A 25,029-nucleotide genomic window follows, 5' to 3' on the forward strand; every position below is an offset into this window, starting at 1 on the left:
TATCGGTCTCTCAGTATTGGACTTTAGTGGTGCTATAAAAAACAGCAAAGCTTGCTTTAATTACTTTACTCAGTAGATTGTTTTCATTGTTGATTTTTAAATTATGCTTTTTCCAGTAGCAGTTTTTTTTTTCAAGTAATGGAGTAGCTTTTTTTCATGGTGGAAACCTTCCATTGACTAATTGTTCTTATTCTGTGCAAATGATAATTTCTATAACTTTCAGAGAAACATTATTTGGTATGTTTATTTTCCTGTTTCACAGAGTGTATCTAAAACCTGGTTTATAAAACATAATGTAGTAGCTTGTAGCAAGGTGTTTTGCCATGTTTGTAACCTAGCTCAGCTATTTTTTCTATATGTGATAATAAATAGCTTTCCGTTGATGTATGGTTTGTTAGGAAAGGACAATATTTGTCTGAGATACAACTATTTGAAAATCTGGAATCTTAGGGTGCAAAAAAAATCAAATTATTGCGAAAATCACCTTTAAACTTGTCTAAATGAAGTTCATAGCAATGCATATGACTAATCAAAAATTACGTTTTTATATATACGGTAGGAAATTTCAGAATATCGTCTTGGAACATGATCTTTACTTAATATCCTTATGATTTTTGACATAAAAGAAAAATATAAATTTGAACCATCAGATGTATTTTTGGCTGTTGCTACAAATATACCCGTGCAACATAAGACCAGGTCCAGGGTCACATGTAGTAGTTGATAGCTTCATATATGCATATTCACATTTTATATACAATAAGGACTGCCAGTTGACGGATTTGTCACTGGCCCGATCAGGCCACTGCTGTATCATGAAAGCTTATGATTTGGATGTGTCTATAGGCCAATTTAAACATTCAAGCAATTTTAAAGTTTTCAAGGGCAAAAAGCCACGAAAGCCAATTACATTCAGTTATTATGCATGTACAGTGAGCACATAGAGAACTGCATGTCTGACAACGCACGGACACTAAATTGAGTTCTCTTTCACGTTTCCTTGCGCTGTAATGGGCAAATTCACCATGCCAATTTTAATATTCAAGAGATGTTAAATCGTTCAAGCACAAGAAGACGTGAATAACAACTCCATTTAGTGTGTTCTTCAGCTGCGACTCATGTAACACAGGAGCCACAAATTGATCAATTTTCAGCAAGTATTTTCTGTGCATTCTTACGCTTGAACGGACAAATCCATACAAACGTATGTCAAAATACCCATCTATGTCTAAAGTGAACTTAAACAATTGAAAAAGAAATAGGATGTGTTTCATTATATTGGATCCATGCTTTGTCTCTTAAGCCCGGAACATACCAGGCTGACGTTGGGGCCATTAGGGCACATCTGCATCTGTCAGGCTAGTTTGTTTGGTGTGTTTCACACGTCGGCTCTCGTCGGGCTCAAATTGGAGGGAGTTTGCCCGATTCAACATGGGGCCATTGGGACCGTTGGCGTGAGTGAGAACTCTGATTGGATGCTTAGTTTAGAGAACGAGGCAGTGCCAGAGATTTAAAGCAAAAGTGCTGAAAACAAGTACGTAAATAAAGGCCACTAATTCTTTGAAGTCTGCTTGGTGTGTCTTGGCCTTTAAAGTTACTGCACCTTTTTTTACCTGCTGCTGTCGGTCAAGAGGGAAATTGGAAATTAGAATTAAAAATCTAATTTAACCGGTATTTTATGTACAATGAAAATGGTGGCCCGACTGGGCCAGTATAAAAAATCCTTAGCATTGAGCCCTGTATGCACACACAAAAACACAACAAATTGCTCAAAAGATGTATTAAATTGATCAAAAGTGGCAGTAGACACAGGAGCTTTAGATTTTAAATAAATGCTGTTCTTTTGATCTTTGCATTCATCATAGAATCCTGCCATAAATGTGCAGAAAATTTAAGTCCTAGTTAGATGCTGCCAATATTCTAAAGTATAATCTCTAAATCCCTGAATGCATTTGTACTCATGCTAATTCACTTGCCCATGCACTTATGATTGTTTTAAGGGCATCCGTGAGCTAGCCAGTGCCATTTAGCTGTCTCTTAGTCTCCATGGTGTCTATGTGAATGTGTATTTGTGAATGTCTTCTCACAAAAATATTAAACAGCTCATGTTTAATTAAAAATAAGAAAAGTTTCTTTCAAAAACGTAAACAACCCAAACCCTAAATAACTGACAATGTCTATATTTTCAGGCTAATGTGTGTTGGTGATATGTTTTCTTCTTACAGGACTGTGAGGACCCAAACCCTCTGATCCGTGCACTGGCTGTGCGCACCATGGGCTGCATCCGAGTGGACAAGATCACTGAGTACCTGTGTGAACCTCTAAGGAAGTGTCTGAAAGATGAAGACCCTTATGTAAGGAAAACTGCTGCAGTTTGTGTCGCCAAGCTGCATGACATTAACGCCCAGCTGGTGGAGGACCAGGGCTTCTTGGACACCCTGAAAGATCTGATCTCTGACTCCAACCCCATGGTAAGGCATTATAACCCAAATAAGATAAAGCCAACATAAGATACATAATTGCCATGTGAAAGGAACAAAAGATTTAAGTCCTGGTTAGATGCTGCCAATATTCTAAAGTATAATCTCTAAATCCCTGAGTGCATTTGTACTCGCACTAATTCAGTTGCCCATGCACTTATGATTGTTTTAAGGGCATCCGTGGGCTTGCCAGTGCCATTTAGCTCTCTCTTAGTCTCCATGGTGTGTAATTGCATGCTATTGTTGTGCGAAACCTAAGACCATTCACACACACTACCACTGCATTGAGTTTAATGCCTCGTTTTTTTTTTTCCCCCTCCATTAGGTGGTAGCAAATGCAGTAGCGGCTCTGTCTGAGATAGCAGAGTCTCATCCTAACAGCAACCTTCTGGACCTGAACCCTCAGACAATTAATAAGCTCCTGACAGCCCTTAATGAATGCACTGAGTGGGGCCAGATCTTCATCCTCGACTGCCTGGCCAACTACACGCCCCGTGATGACCGAGAGTCACAGAGGTCAGAAGGCAATGTTATTTCATCACTCCTGTGTAGTGGAGTCTAAATGGTTTCTACATAATACATAGATGCTAGCTTCACTAATAAAGCTGATCTCGTGTAGCACTTAGTATCTGCATTGATTAGCTGAATTGAATTGAATTAGATCAGAGTTGGCTTTGAATTACTGTTGATTCAGTTAGAGATTTTAAAATCAATATCAAATTGTTTAAATGTAAATTGCGTTTGTTTGGAAAATCAATATATATTTATTTTTTACCAACCCTAATTCAGGCAATATTAAACTACCCAACCTGTTTTTGCTCTTAAGGATTTGTTTTTTCCTCTGCCTTGTTGAAACATTTTTCTCTCTTTCCCCCCACAGTATCTGTGAGCGTGTAACTCCACGGCTGTCCCACGCTAACTCTGCCGTGGTTCTGTCTGCCGTGAAGGTTCTGATGAAGTTCATGGAGATGCTGCCTAAAGATCTAGACTATTACGGCACTCTTCTGAAGAAACTCGCTCCTCCGTTGGTCACGCTGCTCTCAGCTGAACCTGAACTGCAGTATGTTGCCCTGAGGAACATTAACCTCATCGTACAGAAACGGTAGGTGCAGAGCTGAGGAAAATGGCTATTTCAACAGTCAATGCACAAATAATTGTTTTGTGATTAAATATATATATTTTTTCCTTTTTATACTGTTTCCACCAGCCCTGAAATTCTAAAGCATGAGATGAAGGTTTTCTTTGTGAAATATAATGACCCAATCTATGTCAAGCTGGAGAAGCTGGATATCATGATCCGCCTGGCATCTCAGGCCAACATTGCTCAGGTGAATGAAACGCCTCCCACACTGCTACATTTTGCTAATTCTATTTTATCTATTTGTTTTCTTTTTTATTTAAAAAAAAAACACTTAACACTTTGTTGTCTAACTACTTGTTTTCATAAAAAAAAAAAGACTACTAGTGGAAAAAACATCTGTTTTGCGTTTCTGTTTTTTTTTTTTTTTCAACATGAATATCTGAATGTCTAATTATTTGTTTTTTCCCTCTTTTGCATTAATGACAGCATGACAGCAGCAGTATATTTATTTTTTATTTGTTTGCCCAATTTTTAATATCAGGAAAAGATTTTTGTCTTGGCAAACTGAAAGGGACTTTTTATATATATATATAAAATGCTATTTTATCAAATAGAATGAAATAACATTTTAGCCTTTTTTCTAGCCTTTTTATTGTTATTTTATTGTTTTATTTATTAAATGATACGTTTTTATTTTATGGCTAATACTAGGCCACGTACACACTAGAGGGTGACACGGGAGTGGATTTTCAAACCCCTCCCATCCCACTCCCACAAAAAAAAATCCCCTCCCATCCCAATCCCACGAAAAAACTGTGAGAAAATCCTGTCCCAATCCCGAACAAATGACTCCCATTCCCTTCCACTCCTGTATTGTTTTTGTTTTTGTTTTTTTTTAATCTATCAGTTATAGTAAAAAATACAGTACAGATCACAGTATGCCCACATTAGTTGAATAAAAATCCAAAATGTAGGGTTTTTTTTTATTATTATTATTAAACTGAAAGGCAGCTTAAACAAATTTTTAATACAGCCGTATTTAAAGAAATTCTACGCAGTGTGTACGGAACTGAACTGAACAACTAGTTGTTAATGGCGTATATAAACGCGCATCGGAAATGTCTTTGTCTGTATGTGAGATGCAAGAAAATAACAGTAAAAGACGTCTTAACCTTAGCGCATTTTGACACAGGGCTAGTTGCGCTCACAAGCCCTGCAGTAAAGTGTCAGTGTTTCCAGGTCTTCATAGAAACTAAAAGCATCAAACAAGGACAAGCACAAAAAACACTAAAACACCCAAATGCTTTGATTTATAACACCAAAAAAATCATATATCTCATATCTGCAACAGACTACTTTATAAACTCCATAAATTGCCTAACTTTATGAGCTAAGACCAAGCAGCATGCCAAAAGCACTTGTAAATATGAGGACATGGCAACACTGCAAGACAGCGCTCTCTAAAGCAGGCTTCCGAGCATAAACAAAACACAGCATGTCTATCAGCGGTAGTTTAGTTCAAATCGATGGACAAAAACAGTCTTTAGCCAAAAAATGGCAGACACCAAATGGCTAAATTCGAAGTTATTTGCTGAACTCACTTCCACATTTAAATGCAGTTGTCATGTCATTCCTTAAACTTGCATTGTGTATGTGGCCCTACTTCCGTCTTATAATGTCCCTTTTCTTTTTTTTGAAATCCTAAAACTTTTTATTTCCATATATATGATTTCTTTTCAATCTCATATGTTAACATCACTCACTTTTGGACCCCACTTTGGTATAGGTGCTGGCTGAGCTGAAGGAATATGCCACTGAAGTGGACGTGGACTTTGTGCGTAAAGCTGTACGAGCCATTGGCCGCTGTGCAATTAAAGTAGAGGTGAGCTGGCCTGACCCTGATTAGGATAGCATTATTATTATTATCTTAATTAACGCTGGCAGTCTGATGAGTGCTAATTTTAATTGCAAAGTTCACCACTCCTAATGAAAGGATTCAACCTAATGTGAAACTAAAGCCAAGTGTTTAATTGGCTAACTGATTTCTGGATGATGCCATTTACGCTTTAGCAGATCAGCTGATCTCTCTTTCTCTCTCTTCCTGTCTCTGTTACAGCAATCAGCAGAGCGTTGTGTTAGCACGCTGCTTGACCTCATTCAAACCAAGGTCAATTATGTGGTGCAGGAAGCCATTGTGGTCATCAAGGACATCTTCCGCAAGTACCCCAACAAGTAGGTTTTTCTGTGTTTACTGTAAAATTTCCCCTGTCCCTGACCTCTTGGTCACTAAAGCTGTTTTTCTCTTTTTCTCTCTGAACTGCGCCCTATTTCTGTTTGGCTAAGGTTCATTATCCAGATGTTAGAGGTTCATTGTCCTGACACAGCCTCTGTTCAGCCATGCCTTTCATACTAAAATGTGTTGAAGAAGAATTCAATAAAGATTCACTGAACCCAGTCTTCCCCCGCTGTGCCATTTTGCTCTTTGAGCTGCTTCATTGTTGTTTTTCTTGAATGTATTCTCAGGTACGAGAGTGTGATTGCCACTTTGTGTGAGAACCTGGACTCCCTGGATGAGCCTGAGGCTCGGGCAGCCATGATCTGGATTGTGGGAGAGTACGCAGAGAGGATCGACAACGCAGATGAGCTGCTGGAGAGCTTCCTGGAAGGCTTCCATGATGAGAGCACACAGGTGAAGTGCCTTTTAAATTGCTTTATTAAAACCCTCTTCGCTTGTAAAATAAGTAATGCTGTAATTAGTACAAGCAGACTTGTGATATGCATGCAGTGTATTAAGCTTCCATGCGCATGAAATTTGTCTCTTTTACTAGTAGTGGTAATACTAAAATTTTGGTTTCAGAACAATCATACCATACAACCCTAGGGAATGCTTGTAATATACTCATGTGAACTTGTGTCTTGGAAGATTGTGTTACAGGATTTGTCTCTGTGTAAATGTTTTTTCACACTTCTCTTTCAGGTGCAACTGCAGTTACTGACAGCTATTGTGAAGTTGTTCTTGAAGAAACCCACCGAGACCCAGGAGCTGGTGCAACAAGTGCTCAGTCTTGCTACACAGGTGAGATATCCACACTGGCGCTTATCAAAGCACACGTTTCAGTGAGAAAATGACACCACACGTATACTTGCTCACACCTTCAAGGGCATTCTCTGGAGGTGTTGCTGTCCTCAGATGGCAGATCTTTAAAGCAAGGCCGTTTGGCTTTCTGACTCACTTCAGAGAAAATAAGATATTCAAAATGTTGTTTTCAACACCCTGATGTATTTATTCTTTTTTTTTTAAAACCAAGTATTGTAATTGCTTTTTGTAACTGCAGGCAGAAAATAAGAGGATAAACAACCCACAAAATGGAAGACTTTAATTTAGTAAACATGTCTCAAATGAATATCAGGTGCACAGGATGGTGATTATGACAGAAGATAATGACTATAAAAGCATCAGGAGTCAGAGGGATTAGTGTCCTGCTCCTGTGTCTCTGTTAGACTATGTGACCTGCTTCATTTTAATATATCATATGCATGCATATGTGCAGTGTAAACAGTATAGCACTGTGATGGTCCCCAACAATTTGTTGTGAAGCTTGTGGGCCAGAGGTTTGAAACCTTGCACCAGATCAAAACAGCAGGTTTATTACGGCATTATATTTATTAAATGCGCACACACACTACCAGTTTTTGAACAGTAAGATTTTTTTATGTTTTTTAAAAAAGGTCTCTTCTCCTGCATTTATTTGATCCAAAGTACGGCAAAAACAGTATTTATACTGTTTTTTTTTTTTTTTTTTACTAATATTTTTTTTACCTATATTTTTAAAATATTTATTATTTTTAATTAATATTTTTACTATTTAAAATAAAATTTTTCTGTTTGAATATATTTTAAAATGTAATTTATTCCTGTGATTTCAAAACTGATTTTTTTACCATCATTACTACAGTCACATCCTTCAGAAATCATTCTAATATTTGATTTGCTGCTCAAAAAGAAAGAGAAAACTTTTGTGTCATCACTTTAGATCATTTTTAAAACATGCTTTGCTAAATAAAAATATTAATTACTATAATTTCCCCCCACCCTACCAAAAATTATACTAACTCCAAGGTTTTAAATGGTATAGTGTATAATGTTATGAAGGTTTTTATTTCAGATAAATGCTGATCTTTGAATCTTTCTATTTCATCAAAAATACAGAAAAAAAATTACTAGACTGTTTTAATATTGATAGTAATAATAATAATAAATGTTTCTTAAACAGCAAATCAGCATATTAGAATTATTTTGAATGATTATGTGACACTGAAGACTGGAGTAATAATGCTGAAAATTTAGCTTCGGTCACAGAAATAAATTACAATTTAAAATATATTCATATAGAAATCAGTTATTTTAAACAGTAAAAAAATTTCACAATATTACTGCTTTTGTTGTATTTTGGATCAAATAAATCCAGACTTGCTGAGCAGAAGAGAATTTTTTTAACTAAAACATTAAAAATCTTACTGTTAAAAAAGCTTTTGACTGGTAGTGTATATAACACAAGCAAATTACATTTGTTCTGGCACGTCAAGCAAGCATGATTGAGCGTATGTTTACCACATTTGTTGTGCTATATGTAGGGGCATTGATCAATTTGTAAATAACGTGAATATGTGTAAATAAAAGCCTAATTAAAATCTATTCCTCGTACAAAGTAGGGCAGGGTTTACAATAATGATTCATCAGTATTAATTGATCTTCATTTTAATGAACCAATATCAATTCCTAAATTCCAAGAATTCCAAAGATCTTTTAGTTTTTGCGTTTTTTTGTTTTTTGTTTTTTTTGTAAACAAAGCTTCACTAAACACTTTTTTGTAACGTGGCTCCCATGTAATAACTGCAATAAGCTTTGTGCTTTCTTACATTTAATAGGAAACTTTCTCTTTACTACTAGTTATAGCATGAAATAAACCTGCATGAACAAAATATTTTAAAAGAAACAGTACAACTTACTGAAATGTGTTGGTGTTTCAACAGCAGAAAGGTAAACAGCTTATAAATGACATGTCACTCCTTAGGCTTTTACCTCAGGAGCCATTTAATGTCCATAGTTTTACACAGTCCACTAGAAAAAGATACTTAAACTGTTAGTGATGTCTAATTTATTGTATGTTTGAATAAATCTGTCATGAAAACAAATTTCTATGACATCCACAGTTTAAATGATTATATTTCATCAACAAATTGGAGTAGAACCATAATTATAGGCTTTTTCTATTTCACCATTTATTATATCTAAAATAGATGGCTGTTTAATTTGGAATTTGTTCTTAATTTTAATCTTTATTGTTATAGTAATGTACCAACTGGCAGGATTCCCTGCATAGTTCACAGCATTATAGATTTTCCTTTAGAGAAATTGACATGCATTGTACCTCATATATATCCCAATCTAAATCAAATCAAGGGCTTGTGAATCAGATTTGAATTGATTCGTGAAATCTGTCAGTACCCAGTCTTAATGTAAAGCAATCATTCATGTCTCTTCAGTAGATTTGGATTAAACCACTTCATTCCATATTCTTTACTTTTGCTTTGTCTTTATGTACCTTACGTAACTTGCAAAATGTTGATGACAGAGTAGTTTAATGTTTGTGTGTGTATTAGCAAGGGAGCTTGTATGTGTGTGTGATCTCATTAATATTCAGAGAAGCCGTGAGCTTGTGCTGTCAGACTGGGATCTGAGATTGAATCTTGTCATTATTAACTTTGAGGTTCAGTGCCACAGGCTGTACTCACCGCCAGGCTTCTGTCAGAATACCAAATGTCCTCCTTTATCCCAGGTACTGTTTTATGGCCTCGAGATCTAATTCTCTCACCGCTGTTTTGCTCTGGGTGTTGCTGGCGTACCACTTGATCTTATCACACAGATGAATTGGTGCTCAGAAAGGAGTTTTGCATTATTTACGCAAGACTGTCCTTCATATGAGGTTTTGTGAAAGAACCAGTCGTCTCATTTTCTCTTTCTTCCTCTAAGATGATATACTCTCATAAACAGTGTATGAATCCCTTAGGTTCTTAATTGGTTAATTTCACTTGCCCTGTGTTTTGCTCTTTTTAACTCTGCAGGATTCTGATAATCCTGACCTGCGTGACCGTGGCTACATCTACTGGCGTCTGCTCTCCACAGACCCTGTGGCGGCAAAAGAGGTGGTGCTGGCCGAGAAGCCTCTGATATCAGAGGAGACAGACCTGATTGAGCCCACCCTGCTGGAGGAGCTTATCTGCCACATTGGTACTCTGGCCTCAGTCTACCACAAACCTCCCAGTGCTTTTGTGGAGGGCAGCCGTGGCGTCCAGCACAAGAGACTTCCTGCTCGTGCTGGCTCGTGAGTCTCTGTTTATAATCTTTTCTTATATTGCTTTATATAAAGAATAGCAAGTATAAAGATTTGTTTACATATAAAAAATTTTTTTAATATTAATTATAGTTGATAGGGATGTAATGATATCAAAATCTCGTGACATAAAGTCCATGATACAATATTTATTGTGATATTTAAAAAAAAAAAAAAAAAAACAGACAAATGAAGAATTGGAAAAAATTGAAAATTTTGTACATTTTAAAGTGAAATTCTTCTATCTAATGCACGTTGAGAGTAGGCTTGCCACGATAGACGGTGTTGACGGTGTTACTGGTTTTAAGACGCAACACCGGTGACATCACTTTTCCACACATTTGTTTTTGTTTTTTTTAAGTATTCGTTTTTTTATTAAATATTTATTTGAATTAAATGGAAAATATAATTCTAAATAATTTACTTAAGACAAGAGCATGCACTATAATTAAAAACTGAACATAGCTACAATGCGTCATATTTCATTTATCACATGAGGAGAACGAGAGGAGTCGAATTTACAGAAAGAGAATGGCGTTGTTTTTTTTTCGTTATGTTAATAAAAGTTCTGTTTAATATCAGTGATTTTTTTTTTTTTTTTTTTTTAGTTTCGTTGTCGTCTATTCAAACAATTGACGCCAAATTGCCAATTCCCGCAAAACTGAAAGTGAAAGTATAATACGCACGCATTTATAAGCTATTTAAAAGCAGAAAAAAAGAGGAAACCCCCACCCCCACGGTTATACCGCTATTACCGGTGTTGTCACATGTCGATTAACCGGTGGGGAAATTTCCTCATCGTCACAACCCTAGTTGAGAGTTCAAAATAAGAGCTTCAACCCATGTTCTTGACTAAGAAACCTTAAGTCAGAGAAAAGTCAGTGAATGGACTTGTATCCAAACTTAACCCTCTTTTTATTTGTGATATACTGTCTCAGACTAATTCACATTCACACTGGTGTTTTAGGAAGCCAAACAAATTAGAATATAATAATAATTATAACAACAATGACAGTAATAGCCATATATTGTAAAACAATTGCACTGCAAAATAAATGAAAATGAATATTTTATAAATATGTCAGTTTTGCTTTACACTACAGTTGGGAAATTACTTCTTTCCTAATTTCTGCTCTTGAAAGAAATATTTTGAATGTGGACTGCAGTAACATTACCCATTTAAACCACTAGCTGTCAGCAATTCACACTGCACTTTTAAGCTTTTATTTTGACGGAAACGGCAGTAGAGCTATTATTTTGAAAGAAAACTCCAGCTTCATTGAAAACAGGCTTACAAAAATGCGTCTCACTACAAATCTAGTGAAATGCTATGATCATCTGCCGTGAAAATAAAGCATAACTGGTAGCCGTTGCGTTCCCAAACGTGTGCTAAACTCACAGTACATGCAATAAACGAGTTCACTGCGGAAAATACTGGATCGCAAGCTGATCGCCTGAACGAAGTGTGCGCTTCGCTTGATGAAGGGATTAAGCCATATTGTGCTTTCAATTATAGTTCATTTGACAGATACTGTGTCAAAGCATAATGGCCCGAAACACAACTTTAAAGACCTCTTATGTTAGAATAAGAAGTTTAAATTTATTTTAAAAACTACACTTTTTGCCCAGAAGACCTGTCGTTTCATATCGTCATGTGACCACGATAATATCGACCATTGATAATATCGTTACATCCCTAATAGTTAATAATATTTAATAGCATATTTATAATTAAATTATTTTACATTTTAATGATATTTGATTTAAAAGATACATTTTTTAAAAAATTATAATTTGATCATTCTCTCTCTCAGTGGGGAAAGTGCTGAGAGCCCTGATGTTGGCCAGTCTGGACCTGCCGAAGCTCCGCCCGCTGTCATTCCATCACAAGGTGATCTCCTAGGTGACCTGCTGAACCTGGATCTGGCCCCACCCACTGCCACTATCCCTTCAGTGCAGCCCTCAATGCAGATGGGAGCCATGGACCTCCTGGGAGGAGGTCTAGATAGTCTGGTATGTTCCTCTGCTGCCGCCCGTCGCTTTGCTATATACATAATCACCCCTTTGTGGTGAAATTAGATTAATTTAGAGGAAAAACAGTGTAATTACTAGAATGAATATACCCATCTGTTCCTTTAACAATCTGTGTGTGCGAACACAGAGGAAGGCATGGAAGGCTTTTAGTAATGAATTTGTCAGTTGTTCGGCTCATATGTGTATTGTAGGACATTTATTTTGAGTTAGCGACGACCTGAACAGGATCCAGACCTACTTTACTGAATCTAGATCATCTAATCCCAGATCTGATCCCAGATCAGCCCAACACATCCAAAGTCCTTTAACCAGTGTAATTGTGTCTGTTGAGAAGTCACAGATGGTCTTGCATAATTACAGTTAACTTTCCTTGCCTGCATTTCCCCTCCGGTCTTCTCTTTCTCTTTTTTTTGACTCTTGTTTTTTTTTGTTCCTCTCTCTTTTATCCTTACGCTACACTTGCAGATGGGCGATGAATCAGATACGGTAATTAAACTAAGTGAAAGAGGAAGCAGACACTTTCATATCATGCCATTTCATTGGTCTAAATCGGAGATCTGTTAGTATGGGCATCCGATGTACTCATTACACCAGCAGAGGGCTGCTTCAGCTTCTGCAGTTTAGTAAAATATCTCCAAAATGTTTGTTTTGTCATCACATATCTTGTATGAACGATTCTGGACTTGATGCAACCACATGTTTTCTTTTCTGGGAGTTATGCCAATAACTGTAAAGTTCATGAATGTTTATAGAGTTTTAGAAATCCCCAGCATCATTCCCCTCATTTCTTCTGCTTTCATCCATCGGAAACGTTTCATCCGTTTCTCATTCCTCTATCAGCCGGGTGTTTCCCACAGGACAGAGGTGCAGTCTCCCCAGCCATCTTCTGATTATAGTGAGAGAGAGGTCTGTGTGGGTGTTGTCAGCTTTTGAGTTCATCCTTAAAAACTTACTCTATACTGATCTTAGATCAGCCCCTGTTGTCCAACATAAGCTGATCTCATATCAGTATGAAGGAACCATATGGGCACCTTTCCTCCTTTTTGTTTCAGTTTGAGTTTGCAGTAGGTTGCAGTAGTTGTAGTCACACACAAGTAGGCACGTCTCATACGAGATGTTTAGTATTTTGAAGCAGGGGTGGGCGATATGATCAAATTTGTATTTGGCATAAACAAAATCAATATTTTTGACCCATACAGTGTATTGTTGGCTATTGCTACAAATATAACCGTGCTACTTAAGACTGGTTTTGTGGTCCAGGGTCACATATATAGTGATTCTTACTAAAGTTACAGAAGTTGTTCAGTGAGTGGTTATTTTTTTCGTTATCGTTTAAAGGAGAACTCCATTTCCAGAACAACAATTTACAGATAATGTACTCACCCCCTTGTCATCAAAGATGTTCAGACTTCCAAAATGCAGTTTAAATGCGGCTTCAAACTATCCTAATTGCCGTTGTAAACGATCCCAGCCGAGAAAGAAGGGTCTTATCTAGCATAATGATAGGTTATTTTAATAAAAATAATACAATTTATATACTTTTTATTGTCAAACGCTCGTTTTGTCTTGCTCTGCCTGGACTATTTTTTTCCAATTTATGTTGAAAAATACCCATCTCATGTTCTCCTTCAACTTCAAAATCATCATATATCACTGTTTTACACATCAGTAACTTTAAGCAGTCCTGTGCTGTGCAAAAATATTTACATACTGCAGTATAAACAAAATGGCAATTGACACTTCATATCGCCCATACCTAGTTGAGAGTAAAATAATTAAAGAAACTGTGCATAGGACGTCTCAGAACTTCCTTTGCAGCTCATTGACTTGTTTCCACCCACTGAGCTAGTTCCCCCTTCATCAACCTCTTCATAATTATCCACATCGTTCCTGCCTGCTAATCCTTACTCTCACTTTTTGTCCTCTCTCTGTTCCCAGCTGGGAGGAGACATCGGAGGAAGCCCTTCGGTAAGTTTTTAGCAAAGTTCACTCAGACTTTGATGAATGTGTTTCACTGGAGGAGTATTAGCATCAGCAGAGGGGTTTGCCTTCATTAATCAAATAGCTGTTAAATTCCTCCTCCAAGTGTTTTATCTTAGTTCATTTGTCTTTTTCCTGTCGGTCTTGTAACAGTCTAGAAAAGTTGTAATAGGTTGTAATAATCGTCTCCCTCTTCTCAGATGGGTGCCGGTTTGGGGGCGGCCCCGGCAGCCATGCCTGCTGCTCTCGGCAGTGCTCCTGCTGTTGGAGGTGGATTGGGAGACCTTTTTGACCTTGGTGGAGGTGTTGGCATGCCAACAGGAGCCTACGTTGCACCTAAAACTGTAAGTATAGAATCAATCAATACTCTCAATCAATAACTTTGGTTATGACCTCAGAAGTCTTTTTTAAGTCAATTTGTAATGCGACAGCGTTTCCTGGACTCTGTGCACATGAAACGTGCCGTGGTGTTCAATAATAGATCGACAGAGTCCAACAGAATGCAAGGCACATTTTTAATCATAAAAAAATGGCTTAAAAATGTGACTCTCATAAAATGAAATGCTTAAAAAACAGCAATGCGCAATGCAGGGGCTATCTAAAGCATGTGTACAGAAACAGAGAGGCTAACCAAAACACAAAACATCCTTTCTTTGTTCCACACCCTCAACCTGTTTATCTCTGGGTTCAGGTGTGGTTACCAGCAATGAAGGCTAAAGGGCTGGAGATTTCTGGGACATTTGCCCGACGTGGTGGGATCATTCAGATGGATCTGTCTCTCACCAACAAAGCCATGAGCGTTATGACTGATTTCGCCATTCAGTTCAACAGGAACAGGTGAGTCCAGTGGTAGAACAGGAGACTGTTTTTAAGGTCTCTTCAAGGTTTTGTTCTTCTCTCTGTGGTATCTTCTCTGCTTATTAATCAGTTTGGAGGCCTGCCTGGAAAACGTTGCATTCATTTATACTGTTTTGTCAGTGGGATCATTCAAGGACATGCTGATATTCTAAAGAGACTTTTTATGTCAGTTGAGGACATCTGTCTTGAAAATTACTGTGATTATTGTAATATATTCTGCTTAGATCTTTGACTAATACAAAGGCTAATACAACAGAAGGTCATATTATGTATACATTTATAGAATGATGGTTTCTAGCACAAATCTCAGAGCCACAATGCTAGGCTGTGAGTAGTTGACAGAATGTTGCTATGCAGTTGCTAAGGTGACCGGGTGGTTGATTACTTGCCCAGTCAAAAGTGCACACACCAAATTTTTTGTGATATTCTTGTTCCTAGAAGATCCATTTGCTTGTAAATCTGGAACAAAAAAAACATGTTGGTTGGGTCTTAAAGGGATTGTTTACCCAAAAATGAACATTCTGTCATTAATTACTCAGCCTTATGTCATTCCAAACCCTTAAGACCTTTGTTCTTCTTCGGAACACAAATTAAGATATTTTTGTGAAATCTGAGAGCTTTCTGACCCTGCATAGATGGCAACGCAGCTATGTTCAAGGCCCAGAAAGGTTATAAGGATGTTGATAAAGTAGTCCATGTGACATCAGTGGTTCAATCTTAAAGTAGAAGTCCACTTCCAGAACAACAATTTACAGATAATGTACTCACCCCCTTGTCATCCAAGATGTTCATGTCTTTCTTTCTTCAGTCGTAAAGAAATTGTGTTTTTTGAGGAAAATATTTCAGGATTTTTCTCCATGTAATGGACTGATACGGTGCCCCGATTTTGAACTTCCAAAATGCTGTTTAAATGTGGCTTCAAATCCCAAATGCGGTTGTAAATGATCCCAGCCGAGGAAGAAGGGTCTTTTCTAGTGAAACGATCGGTTATTTTCATTTTAAAAAATACATTTAAATACTTATTATCTCAAACACTCGTCTTGTCTTGCTCTCCTTGAACTCTGTGTATTCTGACTCAAGACAGTAAAAAGGGGCATAATAGTTCACCTTTAATTTTATGAAGCTACGAGAATACTTTTTCGACGTGTTCATTACAGTACCACGATATACAATGCATGTACATTTCTCTGCGTGCAAACAATGCACAGCGTATTCTGGTTCTACATCAGATTGCCGGATCCTGCATGCACAGCACCACAAGCATGTGTGGCACTCTTGTGAACGTGCATAATAAAGTTATTAAAGTCGTTATTTTTGTTTCCTTTGTGCAGTATTCTTGTAGCTTCTTAAAATTAAGGATGAACCACTGATGTCACATGGACTATTTTAATGATGTCCTTAACACCTTTCTAGGCCTCGAATGTGTCAGTTGCATTGCTGTCTATGCATGGTCAAAAAAATCTCGGATTTTTTATAAAAAATACCTTAATTTGTGTTCTGAAGATGAATGGTCTAATGGTTTTGGAATGACATGAGGGTGAGTAATTAATGACAGAATTTTCATTTTTGGGTGAACTATCCCTTTTACTGGTCATGCAATTAAATTTTTTTGGCTGAAATAGTTTTGGATCCCAAAACCATTGACCAAAACTTCTCTAATTGCACATTTTGACTTGTGTTGGAGTCTCTATATTATCAATCACATATCACCATGACCAAAAATGATGATAGAGTATATAAAATGTGTTTGGCTGAAAAATTGAGAGGTGGCTCATTTCAAAAGAACTTTACTATGACTGGCGTATCACCTGTGAATATGACATACGAATAAGTATACAGATTAAATTATCCCCATTTAACTGCAGTAACATTATTTTTGACTAAATGAAACTTTAATTTCACTTTCTGTAAACAAAAAATTAAAAATTAAAAATGTTGCATGTAGTCTAAATTGTGTTTCTGTTTTTCTGTAGTTTTGGTCTCGCCCCTGCTGGCCCTCTGCAGGTTCTGACTCCTCTGAGCCCCAATCAGACCATTGACGTTAGTCTCCCTCTCAGCACGAGTGGCCCCGTCATGAAAATGGAACCTCTCAACAATCTGCAGGTAATATCCACTGCATTTCTGCAGCATCGTAATTCACCTGCAGTATGAAATGAGCATTGTGCTGTTAAGCAATAAAGCAAACCCCCGATGAGCATCATTAGCAGAGGCTGCAGCCCAAAAAAGCCACTCCAGAGACAGTAGGGACATTAAGTGTGGGTGGTTACCAAGGGATGCAACTGTTCAGAAGAGATTCAGTAAAAAGAAAATCATCATTAGTGGTTCCCCCTTGGCTGTTTGCTCTCTTTTTTCTATCTTTCTCTGCCTCTCACTGTATCAATGTCCATTTCTGTCCTTTATTGATCAGGGTTGTAGGTCTTCAGCAGTACAGCGATAGGTCTGAATTAGCTGTGCCTGATTATCTCTCTCAGTGGAATCATTCACAGTGCTCTCCAGCGACTGCATTGGGAAATAAACCACAAAGCCCACAGACTACACTAGAAAGGCATAGCCATTACAGAACAGTGCAGTCACTAATTGGTAGTAATTAAACCGGGGGAAGATTGTGTTGAGCTTCAGGGACTGTTTTGGTTGGGTGAAAATGCAAAAATACAGGAAGGAGGGTTTTCTGTCTCCTTCTGTCTCTAAAGGAGATTAAAAGAAGATAGTGTTTTATTCTTAAGATTTTATAGAGCCCTATAGGCTTCCTCTAATGCCATTTTCAAATTAAATGCGTGTATTGAGCTCTCTTGGAGAGAGATTACTGAGCGTCGTGTTTCCGAAAGCACATGTTAGATTGGCATTAAATGGTAAATCATAAATGTGTCTCTTTCACTTTCTGCTCTGTGCTTATCGTTGAAGTCATCAGCAGGGGTTTTGGTGTCTAAGAGAGCTGTATGATAGTAATTATGGGATTTGTCACTGTGAATCACAGGAGGCAACATGAATTTAATCTCCATTTCTCCAGGACTGACATAACAACAATGATGTCTGGATATCAGGCAGCTCACAGCTTCAGCATTTGATCTGGACGTGCTTCGGCTTACCTTGTGTTTCCAATCTTTGCAAGCATGGATTACAACAGCTGATACTCCTAGTCCCAAAGAGGCTCGTGGCATTATTAATTTCACACGTGGCTGCCGATAATAGATCAGTTATTCATTGCAGTGGCATCACAGGAAGTGAATGTTACTCGGACTGAATGAAAGGCCTTTTTTCTGTACCTTGAATCATTATTATTATTTGCAAGACCAATACTGTAGACAAATCTGAACAGAAGAAAAACAGATACGTCATGACAATTACACAGTGGAATTTAAATTTTGATTGATTTCTGATTTCATGTTAATTAGTACATTGTCCTTCTTTGTTATTTTGCCTGGTGGTTCTAAAATGGCATTTCCAACTGCAGTTAGACAAATAAGGGAAGGACGAAGCCAGTTTGTGCAGCTCAGAGTGATTTGGCTGGATGAATTATTCAGAAGTCAAGTGTAGCAGCTCTGGATGTCTATGTGGGACTGCCTGTCCCTCTCTGAGGCTGTGTAGTCTCTATTCTGATGGATGCCATGCACCTGCTGTCAGCTTTTATAAAAGCTCCCCTGGGGGCCTTTCAATCCCTCATGCTCTCAAAAGATTTACAGCCATAATCGGATGAAAATTTGGCGCTTTTTTCCCAGCTGCAAACTTACAAATGCACAAAATGGAAAAGCAAACTAATGATTGGTTGTATTTATGTTGTAAGTACATTTTCATGACTTTTCTTGTATTTCTTGCTGAATTGTAAAATTCCTGCAAATGAAACACTAAATTAGGATGATTTTTGAGGCAAGAAACCTCAACTTTTAACGTTTTTACAATAACGTCTTAAATAGCATGGGTATAACTTTAAAGGCTATTTTCTCAGTATTTTGATTTTTGCAAACTTATTTTCAAATAGTTCTATTTCTGCCAAATACTGCGTACATACATCGATGGAAATCTTATTTATTCAGTTTTGTGGTCCATTGTCACATATAGACGATCAGTCATATAGAATATATTTTTATCTGATTGTTTAGGACAGATGTTTTTGAGTCTGATTATCCAGGACAGATACACTCACTCTGTTTTCTCGAGCTGTCAGTGGGCATCTTCCTTCCTCTTAGTGAGGCACTGCCTTTGAGGCATTCGTGCATGTTTGAAGTTCACATACTGGTGTGCAAACATGAACTCCATGCACAGGAGCTGAACTCAACCTTTGCAAAGCCACAGAGGGCCCTAAACAAAGGAATGAAGAGAGAGAAGCAAAATGTCAAAGAAAGAGATGATCAAAGGACCATATTTCCCTACTATTCTGTGATGTATGTGCGCCATTCTTTGAAAGCACTGGAGAAAGAGAGGTCCATTTATTTTAGCTGAAATTATGGACTGAATTCCATCTGCTCTTAACTGGGTTTGTGAGCCTTGTCCACAGCCACAATGTCTTAAATCACAGTCGTAATGTGTTTCTCTCTCTCTTTGTCGATGTTGCAGGTAGCTGTGAAGAATAACATTGACGTGTTCTACTTCAGCTGCCAATATCCCCTCAGCCTGCTCTTTGTAGAGGACGGAAAAATGGGTGAGTGTGTTTGTGTGCAACCTTAATCACTGCCTGCGTCCTCAGACGTAAGCAGGAGTGCTTCAGGTGGTTGTGACGTCAATCCTTTAATTTTTTGTGTGTGTGTTCTTAGGTTTTTGTTTAGGTGTTTTTTTTGTTTTTTGTTTTTTGACTCGAGCATAAAAGTGTGAGTGGCAGATCTGTTCAAATGAGTGTGTAAGAAAGGATGTTGGTGTTTATATGGAGATGTGTGTGAGTGTGAGAGAGAGACTGCTTATGCGTAAATGGCTTTCCCTAGGCATCTCTTAAATGCAGTTCAGTCTCTGCAGGATATCACACAGATGCACAGTAGCTGTGTCCAAAAAAAAATACTTCCTTTGCAGGCAGAATATGCAGGTAGGAAGGCATCAAGGCACACTCGAATCAGGCTCGGATTAACCATATGTGCATTTGGACATTCGATTCGATTCTGATTCACAGGCTTTCGATTTGATTTGATTCAATATTGATTATTTTGGATTTATATAAAGTACAGTACAGAAAAAAAGTCTCAACTAATGCTGTAAAATATGCACGAGAGTTGGTACTACATTATTATAATATTTAAGGTTAAAATAACTGATTTGTAGGGCTGCCCCCTAATAGCCGACTAACCGTTAGTTGATGAGAATAGGCTTGGTAGACCAAAATTATATTAGTCGCTTAGTCGGAGGGAAAAAAAATCCACAGGAAGTGGCGAAGCTACACAGTCCGTGACAGACAGATCGTTAACGACTGATCTATGTGGTAATATAGTACATTGAGCAGGGCATCCAAGCGCTCTGCTATCATTAATCGATGTCAAATATGGCTTATTATTTACAATATGTAACTAGTAGCAAATTTACATGGCTGCTCAATCTAATCTTAACCGGAAAATGTGCGCTATTCAAGTGTCTGAGGAAGCTTAACAGTAGTGCGCTTTCTGCCGTCTCGGTCTCTGAACTTGAGCGCGTCAAGGAAATAAAATTAACTGAAACTGTGTATTCTTGCCTTACAGACATGAAAAAATATATCTGTAGAGAGTGAAACGTCTACTTTTAAATTAACCAATTCAAATAAAAAACAAATATTCTCAGATTATGTAATCCGTATGAAACATGCATACATGCGCATCACTACTGCGGAGATGACGAGTCACTGTTACTGACTTATCTCTTAAGCCGAAAACAAAAAGGAACAGTTTATCAATTAATTAAGTTAATGCAGCTTCCTGTCAGTTTTCCCTGACACACTCACAGTCATTACTTTTGCCGGTGTGCTGTGGCAAGCTTTATGTGCGCGCTTGAGCGCTTATTAGGCTATGTAGACAGTTAAAGGCTCATTATGATTTAAAGGGGTCATCGGATGCCCATTTTCCACAAGTTAATATGATTCTTTAGGGTCTTAATGAAAAGTCTATAATATATTTTGGTTAAAAATTCTCAATGGTTGTGTAAAACGACACCCTTTTTACCTTGAAAAATTAGGTCTGCAAAAATCTCATTCTGGTCGAGGCTGCTTTAAATGCAAATGAGCTTTGCTTGCCCTGCCCCTCTCTTCTCTCTGTGGAGAGACAAGCCTGGTTACTTTAGCCGCGTTTAGCCGCTAAACTTGCTAACTAGCACATTATTAGGAAAGGTGATCGCAAAGATTAATAAAAAAAACCCCTTATACTCACTTCTGCTATAAGTGAAGTTGGATCACGAATGATTCGCGTGAACATAGACGGATATATGTAGATCGGGAGGCGCATTTGCTTCACAAACAAACGTAATCTACTGCATCTTCAGCGGCTCAGATGTCGGGAGTAAATGACGACCACTACGTTCATTATTACATCCAGCAACTATCGTGGGAGCGGACTCTGTCGGTGTGACGCCACATCTGGCGCGGCATCTGAGAATGCCTCGATTTGAAAAGGGGGATATTATTTTTACAGATTAATTAAAAACTACTGCATGGATTTTTATCATTATAGGGTAGATTTGTACATACACTGCCAACACACATTAATGTTCAAACAGCATGTAAAAGTGAACTTAGCATCCGATGACCCCTTTAAATGGTTTATGCGACAATGTTCCGTTCATTAACTGATAGACTAATCGATTCTTGGGATTTAAAAATCGATATTGTTTTGTAAAAATGAGAATCGATTAATATCGAGAAATCTTTTCTTTCTTTTTTTTAAACCCAGCCCTAATATATAACTTGTCTCTAATGCTCACTAGATTTTGTTGTTCATCTTTAGACATGAGAATATGATGCCAGAAAAACCAGTCTGAAACCAGTCTAAAAGTGTCCTTGATGTGGAGTGCCTTTATACAAAAGCATCTGTCTGGCAGCAAGACAGCAGCCTTCCGTTTCAGATACAGCCAAACTGCATTCTTCTTTTTCTTTTTCTCCTTTTTTTGTTCCACTGGTGTCCTCTCGCGTAAACTCCTTTTGTCCCTCTGCTTCTCAGAACGTCAGGTGTTCCTGGCCACCTGGAAAGACATTCCAAATGACAACGAGGCACAGTTCCAAATCAAAGACATCCACCTCAACTCAGGTAACAGGAATCAATATGTGACGTGCATGAGTGAATTGGGTAAAATGTGTGGAGGCAAATGGGAATTAATGAAATGGAGGAAATGAAACAAATAAGCAAAGATAGGATGGAGGGAAGAGCTCTACCCTTATCACTGCTTTGTCACACACTATCCTTCAAAAGAACACACTGTCCTGTTGAGGTCTGCCTCTGAAGAGCAGCGCTGATCCGGTGGCATGTCTGGGTGTAATTAACTCGAGGCAGGTTTTTAGGGAATGATCCTCTTCCGCATGACTGTTTGCATAAAATAATTGTGAATCACACAAGCATGAACATGCATACACTCTCAGTGATACTGCTAATGAATGCACAGTTGGGTGTCTTCAGTGCTCTTTTTTTGACTCGCTCTCTCTTCTCTCCATGTGGCTTGGTATTTAATATAGGTGTTTGCTGTATTGTTATACATAAATCTCCTATCGCAAAGCAAAATGTTTTTATGTTAGGAAAGAGTAGAGCTTGCAATTAAGTGAATATGAGAAAGAAATTCAGAGCAGCACAAAATTGTGCTTTATTGTTTGTACCTCATCAATAAGATTTATTTTTTAATTAATGCGTTTATTCAGCAAGCAATTAATTTGATAAAAAGTGGCAGTAAATACATGTATAATATTACAAAAAAAATTCTCTTTCATATAAATGCTGTTTTGAACTTTCTATTCATAAAAGAATCCTGAAAAAAAAATGTGTTTGATCAAATGCAGCATTGGTAAACATAAAAGACCTAAAGAACATTAAAAAAAAAACATTTAATAATTTACCAAATACAAACTTTTAAACAGCAGGACTAGTCAACTAGTCACATTTGGTTCTGAAAATAATATAGTGAGATGGTACTTTTTAGTGAATTGGTCAATCCATAGACCGTAAAACCAGTCATAAGTAGCACGGGTATGTTTGTAACAATTATCGATTTTTCTTTTATGCCAAAAATCATTAGGATATTAAGTATGTATCATGTTTCATGAAGATATTTTGTAAATTTGTTGTTGATAAGTAATATGCATTGCTAAGAACTTTAAAGGCGATTTTTTTTTTTTTTTTTTTTTTTTTTTTTTTTTTGCACCCTGAGATTCTGCATTTTCAAATAGTTGTATCTCGGCCAAATATCGTCCTATACTAACAAACCATACATCAATGGAAAGCTTATTATTTATTCAGCTTTCAGATGATGTATAAATCTCAGTTTTAAAAAATTGACCCTTATGACTGGTTTTGTGGTCCATCAAATTAACATCTCATTCTCTCTGAAGTGTAGATCAATAGTTTTGTTCTGTGAAAAAATAGACAACTTAGACATTGCCCCTAAGATCTTTGTTTCATGGAAGAATGGAAATAGAAGAATTAAACAACATGAAATTGAAAGTGTGTTATTTTTGAGCGAACTTTTCATTTCAGACTAATTTTCTTATCAGGCTAATTACAGACTGGTTCATATGTCAGTGTGTAAGTAAAAATACGCATTTGCAACAGAGTTGCCATAGAGACTCGCTCAGGTTCATTTTGTCTTCAGAAAAGCTGCTATGTGTGTCTGCGTATTGTTAATGAGTAACTTCTCTCTCACAGACGCGGCCAGCAACAAGCTACAAGGCAGTAATATCTTCACCATAGCCAAGAGGACAGTGGAGGGGCAGGACATGCTGTACCAGTCTGTCAAACTCACCAACGCCATTTGGGTGCTGGCAGAAATGCGCATACAGACCGGCAACCCCAACTACACGGTAAATGGAAACAAAGAAACATTGTTGTAGTGGCTTTTAAAGGGATGTGAAGAGACTAGCAAAGCACCACTCGAACACACATACACATAGATCGATAAAGACAAGAAGATGTGCTGGAGGAGACAGTAGCGGCCGCATGTGAGAGCGTGTGTTTCACAGGACGACTCTCCTGTTATTTCCTAATGAGTCATGAGGGAGAAGGAGCTGTGTGTTTGTGTGCATGTGAGAAAGAAGAAGCTGGTCAAAAGGGGAAAGGGCTGCTGGGCAGATCAGACGCACTGAGCTGACGACATACTGAGCTGCATGCCTAGAAAGCATTTTATAGGTACCTATAGGTCCAAAAATGCATTCTAGTCAGGTTGCATGCTAGGTTGGAGACCCAGCCATTATGTTCGGACAGAGAGAGTGTTCGGCAAATCCTGGGTAGGGGCAAAGAAAAGGAAAGAAGATTGTCAAAAAAAGATGCCAATCCTCCCGTCAGTCCTTTCTCCCTTTGGATTGTGGGATTTGCCATTATCGCTCAGCCCAGTGCGGAGTGTTTGTTTCTTCTCTCTCATGTTCCCTTTCACATTTCCCCACATGAATCATGCTTCAAACACAATTGTAAGGAACCATTTATTTACTCATGTGTACCTAGAATCGTGTATGGCAGCATGCTTCATTCCCAGTAGCAGAATATGCATCCACCTGAGTCCTAGAGAATTGAGTTATTAATATATTATACAATTATAACTATTTTCCTCAAAGTTAATCAGGATATTCAGCTGTTTTCATCAAAACCTGTGCATTTATTCTGTTATTCCACCATGATGTGCCACTTTTCTTGAGTAGTGTACAAATTAGTCTGCCATTATATTTCTTTAAAGCATTCAGAGCACAAATCCCGTCCTCTTTAACTCTTTCCCCACAAGTGTTTTTGATCATTTTCACTCAGAATATTTTGTTTTATGAATATCTGAACATGCAATACATTGAAATAAAGAACGGAGCCTCTACTTTTAAACAGAAGTATTCTAGCTTTGTTTAATTCTAGCTTCAAGCATTCTTTTTTTTAACACTTGAATGTAGGTAAGTTTCATTTAAAAAAACAAAAAACATTTTGAGCAAACTTTTCATTTTTATTGAATACTACATCTGGATCATATTCAGTGTGATGATCAAACCAAAGTGCAGTAGATCACTTCCATCAGCAGCCCCCAAAGTTTACACAGTCCTTTACCACTTTTTGGATCAACATTTCACTCAGTAACATTAGGC

At 37.6% G+C, this 25,029-nt stretch overlaps 1 protein-coding gene across 5 annotated transcripts in view; it reads left to right on the forward strand.

The window, feature by feature from the left end:
• The window catches only part of ap1b1 (adaptor related protein complex 1 subunit beta 1), a 36,103-nt gene that overhangs the window by 4,647 nt on the left and 6,427 nt on the right, over nucleotides 1-25,029 (forward strand). For 4 of the 5 annotated variants that reach the window (XM_051109609.1, XM_051109610.1, XM_051109611.1 and 1 more), the window contains exons 5-22: nucleotides 2,226-2,471; nucleotides 2,806-2,996; nucleotides 3,361-3,582; nucleotides 3,688-3,808; nucleotides 5,348-5,443; nucleotides 5,678-5,793; nucleotides 6,085-6,250; nucleotides 6,539-6,637; nucleotides 9,688-9,947; nucleotides 11,771-11,969; nucleotides 12,456-12,476; nucleotides 13,929-13,958; nucleotides 14,171-14,314; nucleotides 14,662-14,807; nucleotides 16,802-16,931; nucleotides 19,380-19,464; nucleotides 21,929-22,015; nucleotides 23,618-23,772. In XM_051109609.1, coding sequence (XP_050965566.1) covers nucleotides 2,226-2,471; nucleotides 2,806-2,996; nucleotides 3,361-3,582; nucleotides 3,688-3,808; nucleotides 5,348-5,443; nucleotides 5,678-5,793; nucleotides 6,085-6,250; nucleotides 6,539-6,637; nucleotides 9,688-9,947; nucleotides 11,771-11,969; nucleotides 12,456-12,476; nucleotides 13,929-13,958; nucleotides 14,171-14,314; nucleotides 14,662-14,807; nucleotides 16,802-16,931; nucleotides 19,380-19,464; nucleotides 21,929-22,015; nucleotides 23,618-23,772 — 2,514 coding nt within the window. The remainder of the gene's footprint in view (nucleotides 1-2,225; nucleotides 2,472-2,805; nucleotides 2,997-3,360; nucleotides 3,583-3,687; nucleotides 3,809-5,347; nucleotides 5,444-5,677; nucleotides 5,794-6,084; nucleotides 6,251-6,538; nucleotides 6,638-9,687; nucleotides 9,948-11,770; nucleotides 11,970-12,455; nucleotides 12,477-13,928; nucleotides 13,959-14,170; nucleotides 14,315-14,661; nucleotides 14,808-16,801; nucleotides 16,932-19,379; nucleotides 19,465-21,928; nucleotides 22,016-23,617; nucleotides 23,773-25,029) is intronic. The other variant, XM_051109608.1, reaches the window with a different exon arrangement.

This window comes from Labeo rohita, chromosome 5, assembly GCF_022985175.1.
Source record: "Labeo rohita strain BAU-BD-2019 chromosome 5, IGBB_LRoh.1.0, whole genome shotgun sequence".
In the NCBI taxonomy this organism is placed as follows: domain Eukaryota; kingdom Metazoa; phylum Chordata; class Actinopteri; order Cypriniformes; family Cyprinidae; genus Labeo; species Labeo rohita.